At 46.6% G+C, this 18,744-nt stretch overlaps 2 protein-coding genes across 2 annotated transcripts in view; one reads left to right on the top strand and one right to left on the bottom strand.

The window, feature by feature from the left end:
• LOC140084121 (uncharacterized) overlaps nucleotides 1-18,744 on the bottom strand; it is an 88,415-nt gene that overhangs the window by 68,795 nt on the left and 876 nt on the right. The gene's annotated exons all lie outside the window — the stretch shown is intronic.
• On the top strand, nucleotides 237-15,379 carry LOC140064112 (uncharacterized). Its single transcript, XM_072110664.1, has 7 exons — nucleotides 237-321; nucleotides 6,804-6,895; nucleotides 11,361-11,364; nucleotides 12,248-12,710; nucleotides 14,003-14,130; nucleotides 14,338-14,444; nucleotides 15,272-15,379. Exons 1-7 carry the CDS (start codon nucleotides 237-239, stop codon nucleotides 15,377-15,379), a joined length of 987 nt encoding a protein of 328 aa, XP_071966765.1.

The following is an 18,744-nucleotide window of genomic DNA, read 5'->3' as shown; positions in this document are numbered from 1 at the left end:
ATAGGTGTTTATGATGTAATTTTCCCATGTGTCTTTGCTCTCGAGTTACTCCTCCCTTCCTGTGATGTCATATCCTCCTTCCCTGCGCCTTCTGTAGCAGACATCTACCATTCACTTGTACAGAGATGCTGCTCACACTCTTCAGGGACTTCTCTAGACGTACGTCGGTGGCAGAATAGTCAAAAGAAAAGATAAATCTGCAGTGTCTGCAAATGACACATAGGGGCACATTTATCATGCCCCGAAATAATCGCAAATGCCAGGTTATTTCTAGCACTTGCGACTATTTTGCCCTCACCGCCTCCTTCACGGTAGTGGAACGTGAGTGGGGGGGCTCAACCGGCCAGGAATGGGCCAGCGTGGGGCGTTACTGTCCCTGCGCCGGAGCGCTACGCCAAGCCCTGTCGGACGAAGAATAAATGCCGCTTAGCCTCCTGCCCCGATACACTAAGAGGAGGAAGCTGCTGCGAATATCCATAAATGTCCCCCATAGTCTGTAAGCTCAGAGCTGTCCACCATCCTACAAGCACATGGCTTCTCCAGCCGCACTCCTGTCTTGAAGGGTCAGTATCACCTGAATAGATAACAGCCTGTCCACAAACGCCTCTGTGGATTCCTCTGTCATTGGACCTAAGCAAATGCACCGTTACCCAGAGCTCAGATGTACAGGAATAAGAGTCCACGTTTTATCGAAGATCAAGCTTTTACGACCTAAACGTAACTTAAACCATCGCAGAAGATAAGAGAGAACTTTGAAGCCACTAGATACGAGTTCTGTGAAAATCTAGATGACCTATTGGAAAAAGTTGAACAATAAGAAGCACAGAAAGTGCATTGTCCGTATATAAAGCCCTGTGCCGCAATTCACTAAGATCGTGCGCCCGATATCCTGCATGTGTCGCTTCCCCGCTCAGGTCCCAGGAGTTCACCTTCTTCTTCCGGGTGCATGTAAGTGCACTGTCCGTGTATAATGCGCTGTGCGGGGAGTCACTAAGATCCTGCGCCCGATATCCTGCATGTGTCACTTCCCTGCTCAGGTCCCCGGAGTTCACCTTCTTCTTCCCGGTGCATGTAAAAATCCTCCAGGAGCCCAAGAAGGACCAGCCAGTGCCAGGAGCATCTCTTACAAGTGTCTAAGCTTGGGGATGGGGCTCCCAGCATCGCAGAGCTCAGGAATGGCAGCAGCAGGTGTGAGGCATCTGCACGCACTGTGACACTGCGGAGACTCCTGGAGCAAGGCCTGGTGTCAAGGAGGGCAGCAAAGAAGCCATCCTCACTGTCACACATGGTGGGGGCACCATCCCCACTGTCACACATGGTGGGGGCACCATCCCCACTGTCACACATGGTGGGGGGCACCATCCCCACTGTCACACATGGTGGAGGCACCACCACTGTCTCACATGGTGGAGGCACCATCAACACTGTCACACATGGTGGGGGGCACCATCCCCACTGTCACACATGGTGGAGGCACCATCACCACTGTCACACATGGTGGGGGGCACCATCCCCACTGTCACACATGGTGGAGACACCATCCCCACTGTCACACATGGCGGGGGCACCATCCCCACTGTCACACATGGTGGAGGCTCCATCCACACTGTCACATATGGTAGAGGCACCATCAACACTGTCACACATGGTGGGAGGCACCATCCCCACTGTCACACATGGTGGGGGCACCATCCCCACTGTCACACATGGTGGAGGCACCATCCCCACTGTCACACATGGTGGAGGCTCCATCCCCACTGTCACATATGGTAGAGGCACCATCCCCACTGTCACACATGGTGGGGGGCACCATCACCACTGTCACACATGGTGGGGGGCACCATCAACACTGTCACACATGGTGGGGGGCACCATCCCCACTGTCACACATGGTGGAGGCTCCATCCCCACTGTCACACATGGCAGGGGCACCATCCCCACTGTCACACATGGCGGGGGCACCATCCCCACTGTCACACATGGTGGGGGCACCATCCCCACTGTCACACATGGTGGGGGCACCATCCCCACTGTCACACATGGCGGGGGCACCATCCCCACTGTCACACATGGTGGGGGCACCATCCCCACAGCATCATGGTTTGGGCTTTTCTTCAGCAGGGACAGGGAAGATGGAGAAAAATCCACAACAATTCTGGAAGAAAACCTGTTGGAGTCTGGAAAAGACCTGAGACTGGGACGGAGATTTATCTTCCAACAAGACAAAGATCCCAAATATAAAGCAGAATCTACACTGGAAGGTTCAAAAATATCCGTCTCCAGGTGATGGAACGAGTCACATCCGGACCCCAATCCAATGGAGAATCTGAGGAAAGAGCCGGAACTGCTGCTCACAGACGCTTCATCCAACCTCCCTGAGCTCCGGCTCTTCTCCAGGGAAGAACAGGAAGAACTTCAGCCTCTCCATGTGCAGAACTGATAGAGACCTGATACCCCGAGCGCCTACAGCTGTAATCCCAGCCACAGAGTATAAACCTAAGGGGCCGGATAATATTACACCCCCAACTTATCAGTTCATTATTTCTTACAAAAGTTTAAAATATCCAATAAATTTAGTTCCACTTCACAATTGTTTATAAGCCTTTATTATTTGTGTTACTAGTATTTCAGGAGGACTTTCTGTGTAGCTCTATTACAGTATTTGCTAGGGGTGGCCGCAGGATAACTCAAGATGTAGGGACAATGAAGAAGATAAGACGTGTTTGTGGTAAACTCTACAGGGAGGACACGTAGTAGGATGGAGGACACGTAGTAGGATGGAGGACACGTAGTAGGATGGAGGACACGTAGTAGGATGGAGGACACGTAGTAGGATGGAGGACACATAGGAGGATGGAGGACACATAGGAGGAGGGAGGACACGTAGTAGGATGGAGGACACATAGTAGGATGGAGGACACATAGTAGGATGTAGGACACGTAGTAGGATGGAGGACACGTAGTAGGATGGAGGACACATAGGAGGGGGGAGGACATGTAGGATGGAGGACACATAGTAGGATGGAGGACACGTAGTAGGATGTAGGACACGTAGTAGGATGGAGGACACGTAGTAGGATGGAGGACATGTAGTAGGATGGAGGACACGTAGTAGGATGGAGGACACGTAGTAGGAGGGCGGACACGTAGTAGGATGGAGGACACGTAGTAGGATGGAGGACATGTAGTAGGATGGAGGACACATAGTAGGATGGAGGACATGTAGTATGATGGAGGACACGTAGTAGGATGGAGGACATGTAGGATGGAGGACACGTAGTAGGATGGAGGACACATAGTAGGATGGAGGACATGTAGTAGGATGGAGGACACGTAGTAGGATGGAGGACATGTAGTAGGATGGAGGACACGTAGTAGGATGGAGGACACAGTAGGATGGAGGACATGTAGGATGGAGGACACGTAGTAGGAGGGCGGACACGTAGTAGGATGGAGGACACGTAGTAGGATGGAGAGGACGTAGAGGACACTTGGCTGGTGACACTGGAGCTATTGGAGAAGATAGAAACCACTAGAGTCCGAGGACACGTCACCTGCAGTCACTGGATGGAAGAGGCAGAGGTTTCCCTGTGTTTTCTGTCGTTGTATATGACACTTGTTATTGTCCCAACCACATGTGAAGGGTCTCTGTACAGGAATGGAGACCACTGAAGACTCTGAACATATGTGTCCTGGATCAACCCTGACAACATCAGATAAACTTCTAGGAATGGCCGGGTGCATGTCATCCCATGGGTGGGGTAAAATATCTTTCTATGTGTTCAGTGCTGATAGAAACTCTCACTGACCGGAGATGTTTGTCCCATGTTGTGGTTTATTATCCCCACATGACTCGTCCTACATTGCCGACCATTGATTTCTATGGGACTTCTGGGGTCAACTTACCTCTCACTGTTCTGCTAGGACCTCCACCATCAGACATTCACTGTCTATTCTGTGTATGGGGAATAAATATATTTAGAGACAAAACCCCTTTAAAGCGCAAACAGCTGGGGCCTTAAATCTCCTGCCTGGAAGCTGCTGCTATTAGTAGTTACATGCGGTAGATCTCCCAGGTGTTCCTTATCCTTTAACACGAAACCTTTCAGTTGATAAACTGCATTATATCTTTATGCATATTATCTGCAGAGGCTACTTGAGGGCGTGGAGTAGCCTCTGCGAGCTCCGGAGGTTAAAGGGTTTTCTCATCTGGGACTTGACATTCCCATTAATTTTAAATTCATCTGCCATATAAATACATTTCTTCAATGTGATGTTATAAAATAAAATGTTCTGTGTGAAAAAAAATTCCCATAAAAGTAGCCAAATGGCTCCTTATAAACAAGATTGTTGTCCTTGGATACGACCACCACAAATAAAGTAATTATTTTCTATATGAAATGTCCGGGAGTTACTGCATGTCCCACATCTGTCTGTAGTAATGATTGATGAATCCAGGTGATCGGTCAGGCCCCAAAACAGCATGCTTGGCCACCGATGGCAGAGTGCTGTAGTGGTCGTATCCAAAGATGACTATATCATTTCTAAGGGCCAAAGTGGATACATTCACATAGATATACATTTTGCTTCCTCCGCAGAGTTCACCTTCTTCTTCCCGGTGCATGTGAGTTCTGATCTTGCGTCACAATTTGCTTTTTAAATTCCGTGGTTTGTCCGAATCAGTCGGGTTATCCAATGGCCACGCCCCCGATTTGTGTCGCATGCAAGCCGGCGCCGATGTGCCACAATCCGATCGAGTATGCCAAAAACCCGGGGCAAAACGGAAAAAGAACACGAAACCCGAAGGAAATGCTGTGTTCGGACCCTTAGTAAATGAGCCCCATTGTGTTTCATTGGGATTATAAACCACTACTATTGTATATTCAATGTTGTTTATAAGTATTATAGAGCGACCTCTGTCATCAGCTATCTGTCCCCGAACATTAACTGTATCTCTAGAAGCTCTGGACACATGGCTCGGCTATCGGCAGAGCAGGAATAATTATGGGAAAACCTTTCCACAATCATCAGAGTATAAGTGAGGTTCTGGGACCACCATGATGTCCGCCTGAGATTTACAAGCTGCAGACCACCGCATGGACTGCTTACTAGGGGATTCGGACCCTTAACGTTAATAAAGTAATAGATTTTACTACCATTGAAAAAGTGCGGGTATGTTGAGTCGCAGCAGAGTATGTGTGAGGTGCGGTGTCCCCCAGCCTAATTAAGAATCTCTTGGAGTAGATGGTGACAGCGTTTTGGGTTTGGGCAGGCGATGAGCTCTATGAATAATAAGGTCAGGCTCAGAGGCATCTGGGAGTAAGCAAACAAAGTGGTCTGCTGCTTTAGGAGAGTCCACCTTCTCCTCTGGATCATAGGTTGGGGTTCTGATTCAGGTTAGGCGGGGGCCAATAAAGGAGGAATGGGGCCTTGTAGCTATAAGTACCTGGAGCTGTTGCAGGGACCCCACAGTCGGGTGTATGGTGTAATGTGTAGGCCTCTGAGGAGCCGGCTGGTGTTGACGTGATCCAGCTGAAGCCCTCACCAGCAGTAGATAACAATTGAATAGGCTGCAGTCTTCAAACAGAGCCAGGGGCTTGGGAGGGGCACTGGATAGGAGCCAAAACCCCAGGTAAACAGATAAGTGTCTGCAAAGCTTCATTGGATGCACAGGCATCCGCCAATGAGACCCGTCTGGGAGAGGCTGGCCCCGGGGTGTAGCTTAGGCTCTGCCCTGAGCACCTGGGGCTCAACTGCTTTACTGCAGTGTGTTTCTTATACATGTCAGTAGATACGGGGGGGATCACAAGACAATTTTTGGGTGATGGAAAAGTTTTTTTGCATTACTCAGTTGTGTATAATTTAGGCCTTAGTCGTCCCCAATGGGTTTTAAACTGGTTCTAATGTAGTAAACTGTGTATAAGCCTTCACCCTCTCTTATATCTTCTCTATAAGACTCCAGATCCGTCATATCCAGAATAATTCATCTACTCAGGTTCCCGCAGTGATAGAAGATTGATCCTGAGCATAGAAGATTGACATTCCATATTCCGAGAGACCCAGAGCTGAGGAACCAATGGCGCCCAATAGAGCTGGTGATTATATGATGAAAGAGCGTAGTAGATTTTGTGGCAGCGCAATTCGTTCACCTTGAGGGATATTGTCGTTTGTACATCATCAACTCATAGGATGCCGAGGGTTGTAGTATCCCACTGCCACCACTAGAAATCACCGTGACAAGATTGTAGAGGAGCATTAAAGGAATATTGCACATGGACCTTCAATAAGAACGGCCCACACAGGTCCTGGGGTTCAGTCAAAGCACCACTTATGCTCCGGCTATTCTGAATGACCTAGAAGATTCCTCAGAACTGACCACATCAGCTCATAAGATGGTGACGTCACCTCTGTATAGGCTGTGGCCTTCACACAACACTAATCACCATCCTGGGAACCACATTGCCGGATCTTTGCACAGCTCCGAAACAGTTCCCCACTGAGACTCTCTGACATGGGCAGGCAGGGAGAGGTAAGGAGTCATTACTATGTCACTATCTAACATTTTGGAGCCTAACTCAAACATAACTTCCGCTGAAGGAGGAAGACCACTTCCAGGGGCCACCTGCCCCCAACTGCCCCATATCTACCATCCAAGACACACACAACCATAATAAGCTTCATGAATAAACACCTCTACCCCCAGTACATCCAAATAGCGTCCATATCTGTTACCTAACTATGTGAGATAGGCGTTTTACTGATCTATAATTAGCTCTAGTGACATTTCATGATTTGTATTCTAGAGACCCTGTTGCTGACTGTTACCAAGGACGGAACCATGAAAATCGGTTTACCGCCAAATAGTTATCATGACAATTATCCTGAGCGGGCTGCGGTGATAGGAAAACTGCATAATGTCAGCCATGTTCTTGTCAGTCCACATGGACGATGAATAATAGGGTCAGAAATACCCCCGTGCTGTGCTCTGTATAGGTGGCCATTTATTAGCCAGAATTCAACCCCCATTCTTGTGATCAGTGGGGTTTACTGTGGTCTGACCCTCTCCGATCAAATTGTTAGTGTCAGGTCCGCTAGGGAGAATGCTGGGACTTCTGGTTCTTCTGGTGGTGCTAGCAGCGTTCTCTGACCACCGGCGGGTATCCGCGCAAACCCCACCTCTCGCCCACTACCAGCGGTCTCTGTTGTGCGCCCCAGGCAGCGGCTGCTAAGATCTCGCGCTGTCTAGGAGTTGTGTTCTGGACTGCTGGGAGTTGTGGTACCTCTGCATGGTGCCTGCTATTGTGCTTGGTTATTCTGCACCATGAGGGGTTAATTCCCAGAAGTTGTCCAGCTCCTATCAGGTTCTGGAGGTGGAGTTCTGGCTGCATAAATTGCAGCCTCACTAGTCACCTGTGCCAGTGTGTGAGATCCCTTCATCACTCGCTCTCTGCATTAGGTGTGACTTGCTCAGTATCTGTATCTGTATCGCTGTGACCTCGGCTAGTTTTTGACATTGACTCTTTGCCTACTGATTTTGCTATTGACGTTCCCTCTCGTTGTGATTCCGGCTAGTTTACTATTCTTTTGTGTTTTATGTTTGTCAGTCTGAAACAATGGCCACACGTTGGTCTGCATCCTGTATCCGACCTGCTACATTCACTCCTTCCATGGAGCCTTTGTCCGCTGTGGTCGCTCAGGTCCAGACCCTAACTCAGCATGTTCAGAGTCTGTCTGCCCGTCTTCAAATGCAGGTTTCGGGGCAGACAACACCGCAGGCTCCACCACCACCTGCACCAGAACCTAAGGTTCCTCTCCCTGACATGTTTTTTGATGACCATAAGAAATTTTTTTTCATTTAGGGAGGGATGTAAACTTTATTTTTCTTTACGCCCTCACTCATCGGGCACCGAGACACAAAGGGTGGGCGTGGTCATTTCCCTTTTGCGCGGGGATCCGCAAAATTGGGCCTTTTCTCTCCCACCTGACTCTCCATCCCGCTCTTCTCTTGACGCTTTTTTTTCTGCTTTAGGCCAGATTTATGACGAACCTGACCGCCAAGCACTTGCAGTTTCCCACCTTAGATCTCTGTGTCAGGGAAAACGGACAGCAGAAGATTATTGTGCCCAGTTCAGACAGTATGTGACTGACTCGCAATGGAATGACTGCGCCCTAAAAGACCAATTTATGTCCGGACTGTCAGACCGAGTACAGGACTTAGTCTTAGCTTATGCCGAGCCTCAGACATTAGATGAAGCTATGACTCTGGTCATCCGAGTTGATCGTCGCCCAAGATCCAGATCCGGGTGTCCCCTGTCAGCCAGCGGCCAGTCTGTCTCCAGGCAGTCCAGAATAGAGCTGGATAGCATCTCTCCTGCACAGCGGAAGCAACATCGAATAAGACGCCATCTTGGTTTCTGCTTAGGAGCTCAGGTACTCCCAATTGTGTCTAGAATGTATTTACCTTGTACGGTTAAGTTTCAGTCTGTTTCCTGCACTGGTCGCGCCTTCTTGGATTCAGGCGCTGCAACTAATTTCATTGATTATAATTTTGTCTCTCAGTTTTTCATGTCATTGATTCCTTTGTCCACTCCTATCCAGATGTCGGGTGCGGATTTGACCCCTCTACAGGCAGGGTTGATCAAATTCCGAACCCCGCAGATAAAGCTTATGGTAGGAGCTATGCATGAAGAATGGTGTTCTTTCCTAGTTATGGAAAACGTGTCTGAAAATGTCATTCTTGGTCTACCCTGGCTCCAGATCCATAATCCGGTAATTAATTGGGAAATTCTGGAGCTGGTTCATTGGGGTCCTCACTGTAAGGATCACCTGACCAGAGTTTCATTATGTACAGTGGTGGCGGAAGATCAGAGTCTTCCAGGTTTTCTCTCTGATTACTCAGATGTGTTTTCAAAACCCTTGTCCTAAGTCCTTCCTCCTCACAGGGAGTTTGATTGTAAAATTGACCTTCTTCCTGATGCTAGATTGCCTAAGGGTCGTATATATAAAACCTGTCAGTACCAGAACGGGAGGCACTGAAGAGATATATTGATGAGAGTTTGGCAATCGGACATATCCGTCCCTCTGGGTCGCCCACTGGGGCCGGGTTCTTTTTTGTTGAGAAGAAAGATGGTGGTTTACGGCCGTGTATTGATTATTGAGAATTAAATAAGATAACGGTAAAAAACTCAGGTCCTCTCCCCTTGATCCCGGATCTCTTAAATCAGGTTTCTGGGGCCCAAGTTTTCTCTAAATTAGATCTCAGAGGGGCTTATAATCTGATTCGGATCCGAGAAGGGGATGAGTGGAAAACCGCATTTAATACACCTTTGGGACACTTTGAATACCTGGTTATGCCCTTTGGTTTGAGTAATGCCCCAGCGGTGTTCCAAGGGTTTATGAACTCCATCTTTCATGATTACATCGGTGTGTTTATGGTGGTGTATCTAGACGATATTTAGATTTTCTCTCCTGATATGGTTTCACACCAGCAACATCTCCGCCAAGTACTTACCAGGTTATGCAAAAACCACCTCTTCGCTAAACTGGAAAAGTGTGTTTTTTGCGTCCAGAAGGTTTCCTTCTTAGGTTATGTTCTTACTCCCTCTGATGTACAGATGGATCCGAGTAAGGTTCAGGCGCTCATGGACTGGGTTCGGCCTACCAATCTTAAGGCCTTACAACGTTTTTTAGGTTTCGCTAACTATTATCGGAACTTTATTAAGAATTTTTCCGTGATCGCCAAACCCCTCACGGATTTAACCCGTAAGGGTGCTGATCCGAGTAATTGGTCCCCTGCTGCTTGCTCTGCGTTTGAAACTCTAAAAGCGGCATTCTCGTCAGCCCCAGTTTTGGTTCAACCTGACCTCTCTCAACCGGAGGTAGATGCCTCCGAGGTTGGAGTAGGTGCAGTGTTGTCTCAGGGGTCCTCCACTCTCACCAGACTCAGACCCTGTGCATATTTCTCTAGAAAGTTTTCTTCTTGTGAGAGGAATTATGATATTGGTAATCGAGAGCTCCTTGCCATTAAGTGTGCTCACGGATCATAAGAACTTAGTATATTTGGACACTGCTAAGCGTTTAAACTCATGTCAGGCTAGGTGGGCCTTGTTTTTCTCTCGTTTTAATTTTGTGGTCACCTACCGACCTGGGTCAAAAAATGTGAAGGCTGATGCCTTGTCCCGTAACATCGGGACTCCTGAGCTTCCAGAGGCTACTGACAGAAATATTTTGTCTCCAGGTGTTGTGCTGGCGGCTGTCTCCTCCCACCTCTCCAAATTTTAGCAGGACAAAGATCTGCACCTAAAGACCTTCCGGAAGGCAAATTATTTGTTCCTCTTTCTTGTCATTTGAGAGTGTTGGAGGAGACGCATTGCTCGGTGTTGGCAGGTCATCCGGGAATGCGGAGTACCTTGGATCTCTTAAAGAGAAGTTACTGGTGGCCTTGCATGACTAAGGATGTGCACGCATTTGTCCAAGCCTGTCAGGTCTGTGCGCGAGGAAAGACTCCCAGGAGACGTCCTGAGGGGCCTCTTCTTCCGCTTCCAGTTCCCACCAGGCCATGGTCTAAAGTGTCTATGGATTTTGTCACTGATCTGCCAGCATCCCAAGGTTATACAGTGATTTGGGTGGTAGTGGACCGTTTCTCTAAGATGGGACACTTTGTTCCATTGAAAAAGTTACCTTCAGCTGAAGAATTGGCTGAATTGTTTATACAGAATATTGTACGCCTCCATGGTATACCAGATGATATTGTGTCAGATAGGGGCGTACAATTTGATTCCAGATTTTGGCGAGCATTTTGTTCTAGACTGGAAGTTGATTTGTCGTTCTCGTCGGCGTTTCAGTCCGAGAGAATGAATCAGGAGATGATTCAATATCTGCGACTCTTTGTCTCGGACAGTCAGGACCAGTGGGTGAAATTCCTTCCGTTGGCAGAATTTGCTATTAACAATCACTGTAGTTCGTCCACACAGGTATCTCCGTTTTTCTGCAATTATGGTTTTCATCTGTGCCTGTCTCTAATATTCCTCGAGCGGAAGCTATTACATCCAAGTTGCGCACGCTCTGGTCACAAGTCCAGTAGAATATTCAGAGGGCACAAAATTCTATGGTCCAACAGGCTGAAAGAAGGCGCACTAACTCTGATACGTTTGTGGTGGGGGATAAAGTATGGTTATCCCCAAACCTTAAATTGAAGGTCCCCTCTTTGAAGTTTGCGCCCAGGTTTGTAGGTCCGTTTGTTGTTACTCAAATTGTTAACCATTCCTTCAAGATTACTCTTCCAGCAGGGTGGCGGGTCCATAACACCTTCCATAAGAGTCTTCTGAAGCGCTATGTTGAGCCTGTTTCGTGAATTCCAGATGGGTAGGTAACTCACTGGAGTACCTGGTCTATTGGAAAGGTTTTGGTCCTGAGGATAAGTCTTGGGTTCCGGCTAGAGATGTTCATGCTCCACAGTAACTCATCAGGCCTATCCTCAGAAGCCATCTTTACAATCTAGGGGTCCGAAGGCCCCCCGTCAGGGGGGGGGGACTGTCAGGGTCGCAAGGGAGAATGATGGGACTTCTGGTTCTTCTGGTGGTGCTAGCAGCGTTCTCCGACCTCCAGTGCATACTCCACCTCTCGCCAACTACCAGCGGTCTCTGTCGTGTGCCCCAGGCAGTGGCTGCTAAGACTTCACACTGTCTAGGAGTTGTGTTCTGAACTGCTGGGACTTGTGGTACCTCTGCATGGTGCCTTCTATTGTGCTTGGTTATTCTGCACCATGAGGGGTTAATTCTCAGTAGTTGTTCAGCTCCTATCAGGTTCTGGCTGTATATATTGCAGCTTCACTAGTCACCTGTGCCAGTGTTTGAAATCCCTTCTCCACTCGCTCTCAGCATTAGGTTTGACTTGCTCTGTATCTGTATCGTTGTGACCCCGGCTAGTTTTTGACATTGACGTTTTGCCTTCTGACTTTGTTATTGACATACTCTCTCGTTGTGACTCCGGCTAGTTTACCTCTTTTGTGTTTTATGTTTGTCAGTCTGTTTGTGTTTCCCTTCCCACACTTATCAGTGTATTTCGAGTCTTCAGGTAGTCGCCCCACGGTTTAGCGTGGGGGGGCTATAGGAAGGGACAGAGGTTGGGGCAAGCTCAGGGCACACTATCCCCTGTCTTCTGTGTTACCCAACCCTAACAGTTAGCCTGTAGATAGGGCATAACAATAACATTTGGAGCAACCATTTTAATAGTTTCATTCCAATAGGTTGGAATAAGAGTGAAGCCTTCTTCTTTGATCCAGAATCCAGTGATCTGTACTCAGTAACCAATGAAAAAAAACTTGTGAAAGGAAAACCACCGACGACAACAAATTATGAGGACTGGCTGAGGACCTGCGGAGAACTGGATGGAGGGGACTGGCTCCAGAACCGCCTTTCCATGTTATTTTCTCCTGATGGAAAACTATGGTTTGTAGAGAAGGAAAAAGGAAACATATACAGTGGATCCACTCCCAATGGCGATAGATACCTGGGTAACGCTGAGCATTTAGGATTTAATTACCATCAATTCAGTTTCTTCTCTTTCACACAAGACAAGACGATCAGTAAAATTATCAGCTTTGAATTTCTGCCTCAACGAGGGGAAAGAAGTTCAGAGAACCCAGAAGTGATCACAGAAGAAACCATTCATAACAGAAAGAGCAGCGGCCCATCAAAGCAATCCTTCACGTGAGTGTTACGACGTCTACGCTACTGGCGAGGACCCCGGTCCATGTGGTGTATGATGAAGGATTTGTCTCACTATAGACAGAACCTTTAGCCTGAATTGTGGTTACAAGTAAACATCATAATATTCATTCATAAAATCAGAATTTGCCAACACCAGGAAACAAGTCCTGTAAGTTGCTCACAAATATTGTATAATCCACTTTGCGGGTTTAAGCATTTAATTAGCTAACAAACTAAAATAAAGTACACACAAATCTATAACATGCAAAACGTATGCTTTAGAGAGATTTATCAAGAATGTGCAGAATTAACCAACGTTGACCAATTTGATACATATTGTAATAACGTGATACATCAATATGGTGGAATTCTGCATGTTCTTGATAAATCTTGCTAAAAAGATGTCAAAAAGTTTGGGGCCTTTACACCCGGGTGCACAGAAGAGGTTCTTATTTAGTTCTAGTGAATTTGCATACGGGATCAATGCTAGTGCTGAAACGCGTCTCCCTTAACTACAGAATACATAATGGTCATATCAATAAAGATGGAGAGGATATTATACGTAAGATTTTTGCAAGAACTGATTATGACTACACGTAGGTGTAAGAGCCTGACTACCTGAGCTGACAAGTCCCCCCCTCCCTAGATCTGTTATCTATCTACTTTGCACAACATTTATCTGGGACGTGCAGCATTAACCAACAATGACAAAAATCAACCATATTGAGGCGTATTGTAATATCTTGAAACGTGTAGCCAATATTTTTCTTCCATCCACTTTTTGATGCCGCAGCACATCCAACCCACTTTGCGGCGGCTCTGGTGAGAATCGGGTGCCACTTAGACTGAACCACTCGCTGGCGGTGGTTCAGTGGTTCCGCCACCTTTGACCCTGACAATATGGTTAGACACTATACACTTTCCAACTCAAAAAGAGTATTTTATCAGTTTGACAAATTTGTTTGAAAATCTGTATGTGTAACCCTACCGCTCATAACTTCCAGATATAACTTCCTACCAAAATATTATGGATCTGCCAACGGTCATACATCAAAGCCAGTCCATCACCGGACCATGCCGAGACAGGTTTTAGCTAGAAAGTTTTAGGTAGACAATTTGTTACACAGCAGCAGGATAAAACGATTCATAGACTGTAAGCTCTTGTGTGCAGGGCCCTTGCTCCGATAGTTTCATATAACCATGTTAATGTCTTGTCTGGTTTCTATAGGTGATATAGACGTATATAGATGGTGCTATACACATATTCACTTTTATTCTCTTACTTGTGGCAGATTTCGTAAGAAAGTGAAGGAATTCATCTCATTTACACATGAACACGGATTTACTTCTGAGCTTGGTGCTGACATTAGATTTATGGCTGGGGTACCATGTATTGCTAAGAATGGGGCAATAACCACAAGTGGAGCTTCATGAAGAACAATGAGACTGAGGTAAAGGAAAGTCTCTCCCTCTTCCTTTTTATGCTGCGTTGTTTTCACCCTTCCTGTGGCCTCTTGTAGTCCTCCCAAGTTCCTCTTCTGTTCTTATCCCATCTCTTCCTTCCTACCCCCCCCCCTCTCGTATAAATTGTATGCCTTCTAGCTTTTCTTGATGTTACTGGGAGAAGAACTGACCGCAGACTGTTGTCTCTTCATTCAGGAAGAGTTTTCTGCGGCGGCCGATGTGGAGGCTCCTCCCGGTAAAGCCATACGGGTGGTGGCATCGGTGGTGAAGGCCAACCTGAGTGAAGTTGCCCCCCCCCCCCCCACCTTGTTCAAATCAAACAAAATTGGTGTCAAACGTTTGTGCTGGTTTGTGCCGCTATCGTTTTTAAGATTTTAATGAAAGTCATCAGAGGTCATCAGAGGTCAACCAGCCCCCCCACATTGCCCAAATCAAACAAAACTGGGACTGAACAATTCTGCTACGTATGTGCTGGTTTGTGCTGCTCAAATTTTTGTTTGTGCTGCTTTTGTTTTGAATAAATGAACAAAAAATTAAAGTTCAAAAGTTCAACCAGCCCCCCCCCCCCATTAACCGAATCAAACAAAACTGGTGTCAAACGTTAGTGCTACGTTTGTGCAGCAAAAATTTCAGTTTGTGGCGCTATAATATATTCATACTTTTTTCCAGAGGTCATCAGAGTTCATTTCTTCCAAAGTACAATGGGGCAGATTTATCAAGTGTCTGAAAGTCAGAATATTTCCAATTGCCCATGGCAACCAATCACAGCTCCCCTTTAAAATATTCATGAGCACTGGTGAAATGAAAGCTGAGCTGTGATTGGTTGCCATGGGCAACTGGAAATATTCTGACTTTCAGACTGCTTGATAAATCTGCCCCAATGTGTTTGCTAGCTCCCCCTGGTGATCAAACCAGGGAAGTGTCACTAGGTTTGTTTTTTACTAGTTCATCCTAAACACCTTAAAAACCTGAACATACCTTAAAAATGATAGCGGCACAAACTAAAATTTTTTGCTGCACAAACATAGCACTAACGCTTGACACCAATTTTGTTTGATTTGAACAAGGTGGGGGGGCCAACTTCACTCAAATTGAAGGCCAATCTCGTTGTGCCGTATCGGGCTAAAGTCCGGACCCTTTATGGATCTGTGACCGAAATTGAAGGCACCTGGAATGGAGTTACACATTATAATCTGAATACATAGTAACTACTATCTGTAATCTGAAAGCAGATGCATGTCCTGGCATTAGAGATACCCCATAATAATGTGCTCGCCTCATGTTATATGAGGTTCATTGAGCTCCTCAGTATTTAGTAATTCAGCCATTGATTAGCTGTAGAAATCGAATACAATCTTCTTCTATGTCCTTGTTTTGTTATCTGTGGGTTTCCAGAATGATCTCATTTACCTTGGTATCTACAATCAGTTCTCTGGACACTGTATCTGTATCTGATGATTTATACATCCAGACATCCTACACGTCCAGCCAGGAAAGTCCTCAGAGTATGTGCCAATGGATTCTGCTCATAAAACAAGTATTTATATATTATACACTATATAAGACCCTAGCTCCACCCCTGAGGAGTTTGGTCATCTGTGGCCACGGAATAGGCGATCGATATGGCTGAGGACATGCGGACATTTCAGCTTCTTGTGTTGTGTTTTTAATATGAACACTGGAATATCCTTTCCTGTTATCTTGACCATCTCTTTACTTGGTGATCCCCTCATTCTCCTCTTGGTTATGAGTGACTCGTATTCGACGACCATTCTTATGTTTGTTTGGTCTTTGTGTCCGCACTTTGGCGCAGGTAGGGGACGTCTTGTTCCTTACCGCTTAGGGTAGGTAAGGCAATCGGGCAGAGACAACTGGAAAGGGGGTTTAGTGTCAGGGCCCAATGGTCTCTGACTGTTCCAAGAACCAGCGTGACACCAAGCCCTTACGTAGGCGAGCCGGCTTTCTAATCATCCAAATTACTAAGCTATTCGTTTGTTTGTGAATCAAACGTTTACCACATTTGGCACTTTAATTAGGTAATGCTTAAAGGGGTATTCCTCCCACAAAGACAAGTTTCTTATATGTACTCAGGATAACAAAATATCACATTCTCTATTTCACTGTTATTAAAAAAAATACAGCATCTCACAGATATAATGCAGTCCTGGTGTATACAATGTCTGGTTTCCGAACCTGGATCTTCTGACGTTAAAGTCGGCAGCCATCTTGCTCTCCTCTCTGAAGCTGCATGAGCTGAGCTGTTTTCTGCTCTCCACCCTAGAGCCCCCTCCCCATGCATTCCAGGAGGAGCTCACACTGATACACAGACACTGACTTCCTGCCGCCAAACACATCACACAGTGAGGCGAACTACGAGCTACAGGCAGATAAGTTCTTAATCCGGGAAGGGAGAGGGAGGCACAGCAAATCTGACAGAGCAGAGATGTTACATGCATCTCATGGATCCCATCATGTCTCATCTGTCTAATCTATCTCTTTCTATGTGTCAGATACTATTAAAATGTTCAGAAGCTAAATAAAAGTGTAGATAACCCTGGACCCTGATAATCTAAGCACATTGTCAGCACACAGCATCTCACAGCACAGAGAGATCATGAAGTGTCTGCTTAGAAAGTGGCCGCTCACACTCTGGAATCCTACACCGACCATCACTGAGTGATGGGAGCTAAAACACCAATAACACTGAGTAACAATTTAAAGTAAGACGTTAAAAACTATCTTTATAGTGTAACATAAAAACGGGTTGAAATTTGAAAATTTTATTTCATTGGCAAACCCAACTCTGTGTAAGTCTTGTTCTTCAGGTTCTGGCACAGCCGCTCCACTCCTGAATGATGAAGATATCTGGCCCCGGCCTGGACCACCCGCCAGACAGATATGTTTAATTAGCATATGCTATTTAGGATGTTTAGACACTGTTATACGCTGCAGTTATTACCGGCAGTCACTGTTATACGCTGCAGTTATTACTGGCAGTCACTGTTATACGCCGCAGTTATTACCGGCAGTCACCGTTATACGCTGCAGTTATTACCGGCAGTCACTGTTATACGCTGCAGTTATTACCGGCAGTCACTGTTATACGCTGCAGTTATTACCGGCAGTCACTGTTATACGCCGCAGTTATTACCGGCAGTCACCGTTATACACTGCAGTTATTACCGGCAGTCACTGTTATACGCTGCAGTTATTACCGGCAGTCACCGTTATACGCTGCAGTTATTACCGGCAGTCACTGTTATACGCTGCAGTTATTACCGGCAGTCACTGTTATACGCTGCAGTTATTACCGGCAGTCACTGCTATACGCTGCAGTTATTACCGGCAGTCACTGCTATACGCTGCAGTTATTACCGGCAGTCACTGCTATACGCTGCAGTTATTACCGGCAGTCACTGTTATACGCTGCAGTTATTACCGGCAGTCACTGTTATACTCTGCAGTTATTACCGGCAGTCACTGTTATACTCTGCAGTTATTACCGGCAGTCACTGTTATACGCTGCAGTTATTACCGGCAGTCACTGCTATACGCTGCAGTTATTACCGGCAGTCACTGCTATACGCTGCAGTTATTACCGGCAGTCACTGTTATACGCTGCAGTTATTACCGGCAGTCACTGTTATACGCTGCAGTTATTACCGGCAGTCACTGTTATACTCTGCAGTTATTACCGGCAGTCACTGCTATACGCTGCAGTTATTACCGGCAGTCACTGCTATACGCTGCAGTTATTACCGGCAGTCACTGCTATACGCTGCAGTTATTACCGGCAGTCACTGTTATACGCTGCAGTTATTACCGGCAGTCACTGTTATACTCTGCAGTTATTACCGGCAGTCACTGTTATACGCTGCAGTTATTACCGGCAGTCACTGCTATACGCTGCAGTTATTACCGGCAGTCACTGCTATACGCTGCAGTTATTACCGGCAGTCACTGTTATACGCTGCAGTTATTACTGGCAGTCACTGTTATACGCTGCAGTTATTACCGGCAGTCACTGTTATACGCTGCAGTTATTACCGGCAGTCACTGTTATACGCTGCAGTTATTACCGGCAGTCACTGTTATACGCTGCAGTTATTACCGGCAGTCACTGTTATACGCTGCAGTTATTACCGGCAGTCACTGTTATACGCTGCAGTTATTACCGGCAGTCACTGTTATACGCCGCAGTTATTACCGGCAGTCACTGTTATACGCTGCAGTTATTACCGGCAGTCACTGTTATACGCCGCAGTTATTACCGGCAGTCACTGTTATACGCTGCAGTTATTACCGGCAGTCACTGTTATACTCTGCAGTTATTACCGGCAGTCACTGTTATACGCTGCAGTTATTACCGGCAGTCACTGTTATACGCTGCAGTTATTACCGGCAGTCACTGTTATACGCCGCAGTTATTACCGGCAGTCACTGTTATACGCTGCAGTTATTACCGGCAGTCACTGTTATACGCTGCAGTTATTACCGGCAGTCACTGTTATACGCCGCAGTTATTACCGGCAGTCACTGTTATACGCTGCAGTTATTACCGGCAGTCACT

The sequence above is a fragment of the Engystomops pustulosus genome, chromosome 1, assembly GCF_040894005.1.
Source record: "Engystomops pustulosus chromosome 1, aEngPut4.maternal, whole genome shotgun sequence".
NCBI classification, from domain to species: Eukaryota; Metazoa; Chordata; class Amphibia; order Anura; family Leptodactylidae; genus Engystomops; species Engystomops pustulosus.
This window is presented reverse-complemented; position numbering and strand designations above follow the sequence as displayed.

Coding starts and splice junctions, on each gene's coding strand:
- LOC140064112 (XM_072110664.1), top strand. CDS start 237: ATGCCCCGAAATAATCGCAAATGCCAGGTTATTTCTAGCACTTGCGAC. Junction 322..6,803: donor CTCCTTCACGGTAGTGGAAC/GTGAGTGGGGGG, acceptor TTTGTATTCTAG/AGACCCTGTTGCTGACTGTT. Junction 14,131..14,337: donor GAATGGGGCAATAACCACAA/GTGGAGCTTCAT, acceptor TACTGGGAGAAG/AACTGACCGCAGACTGTTGT.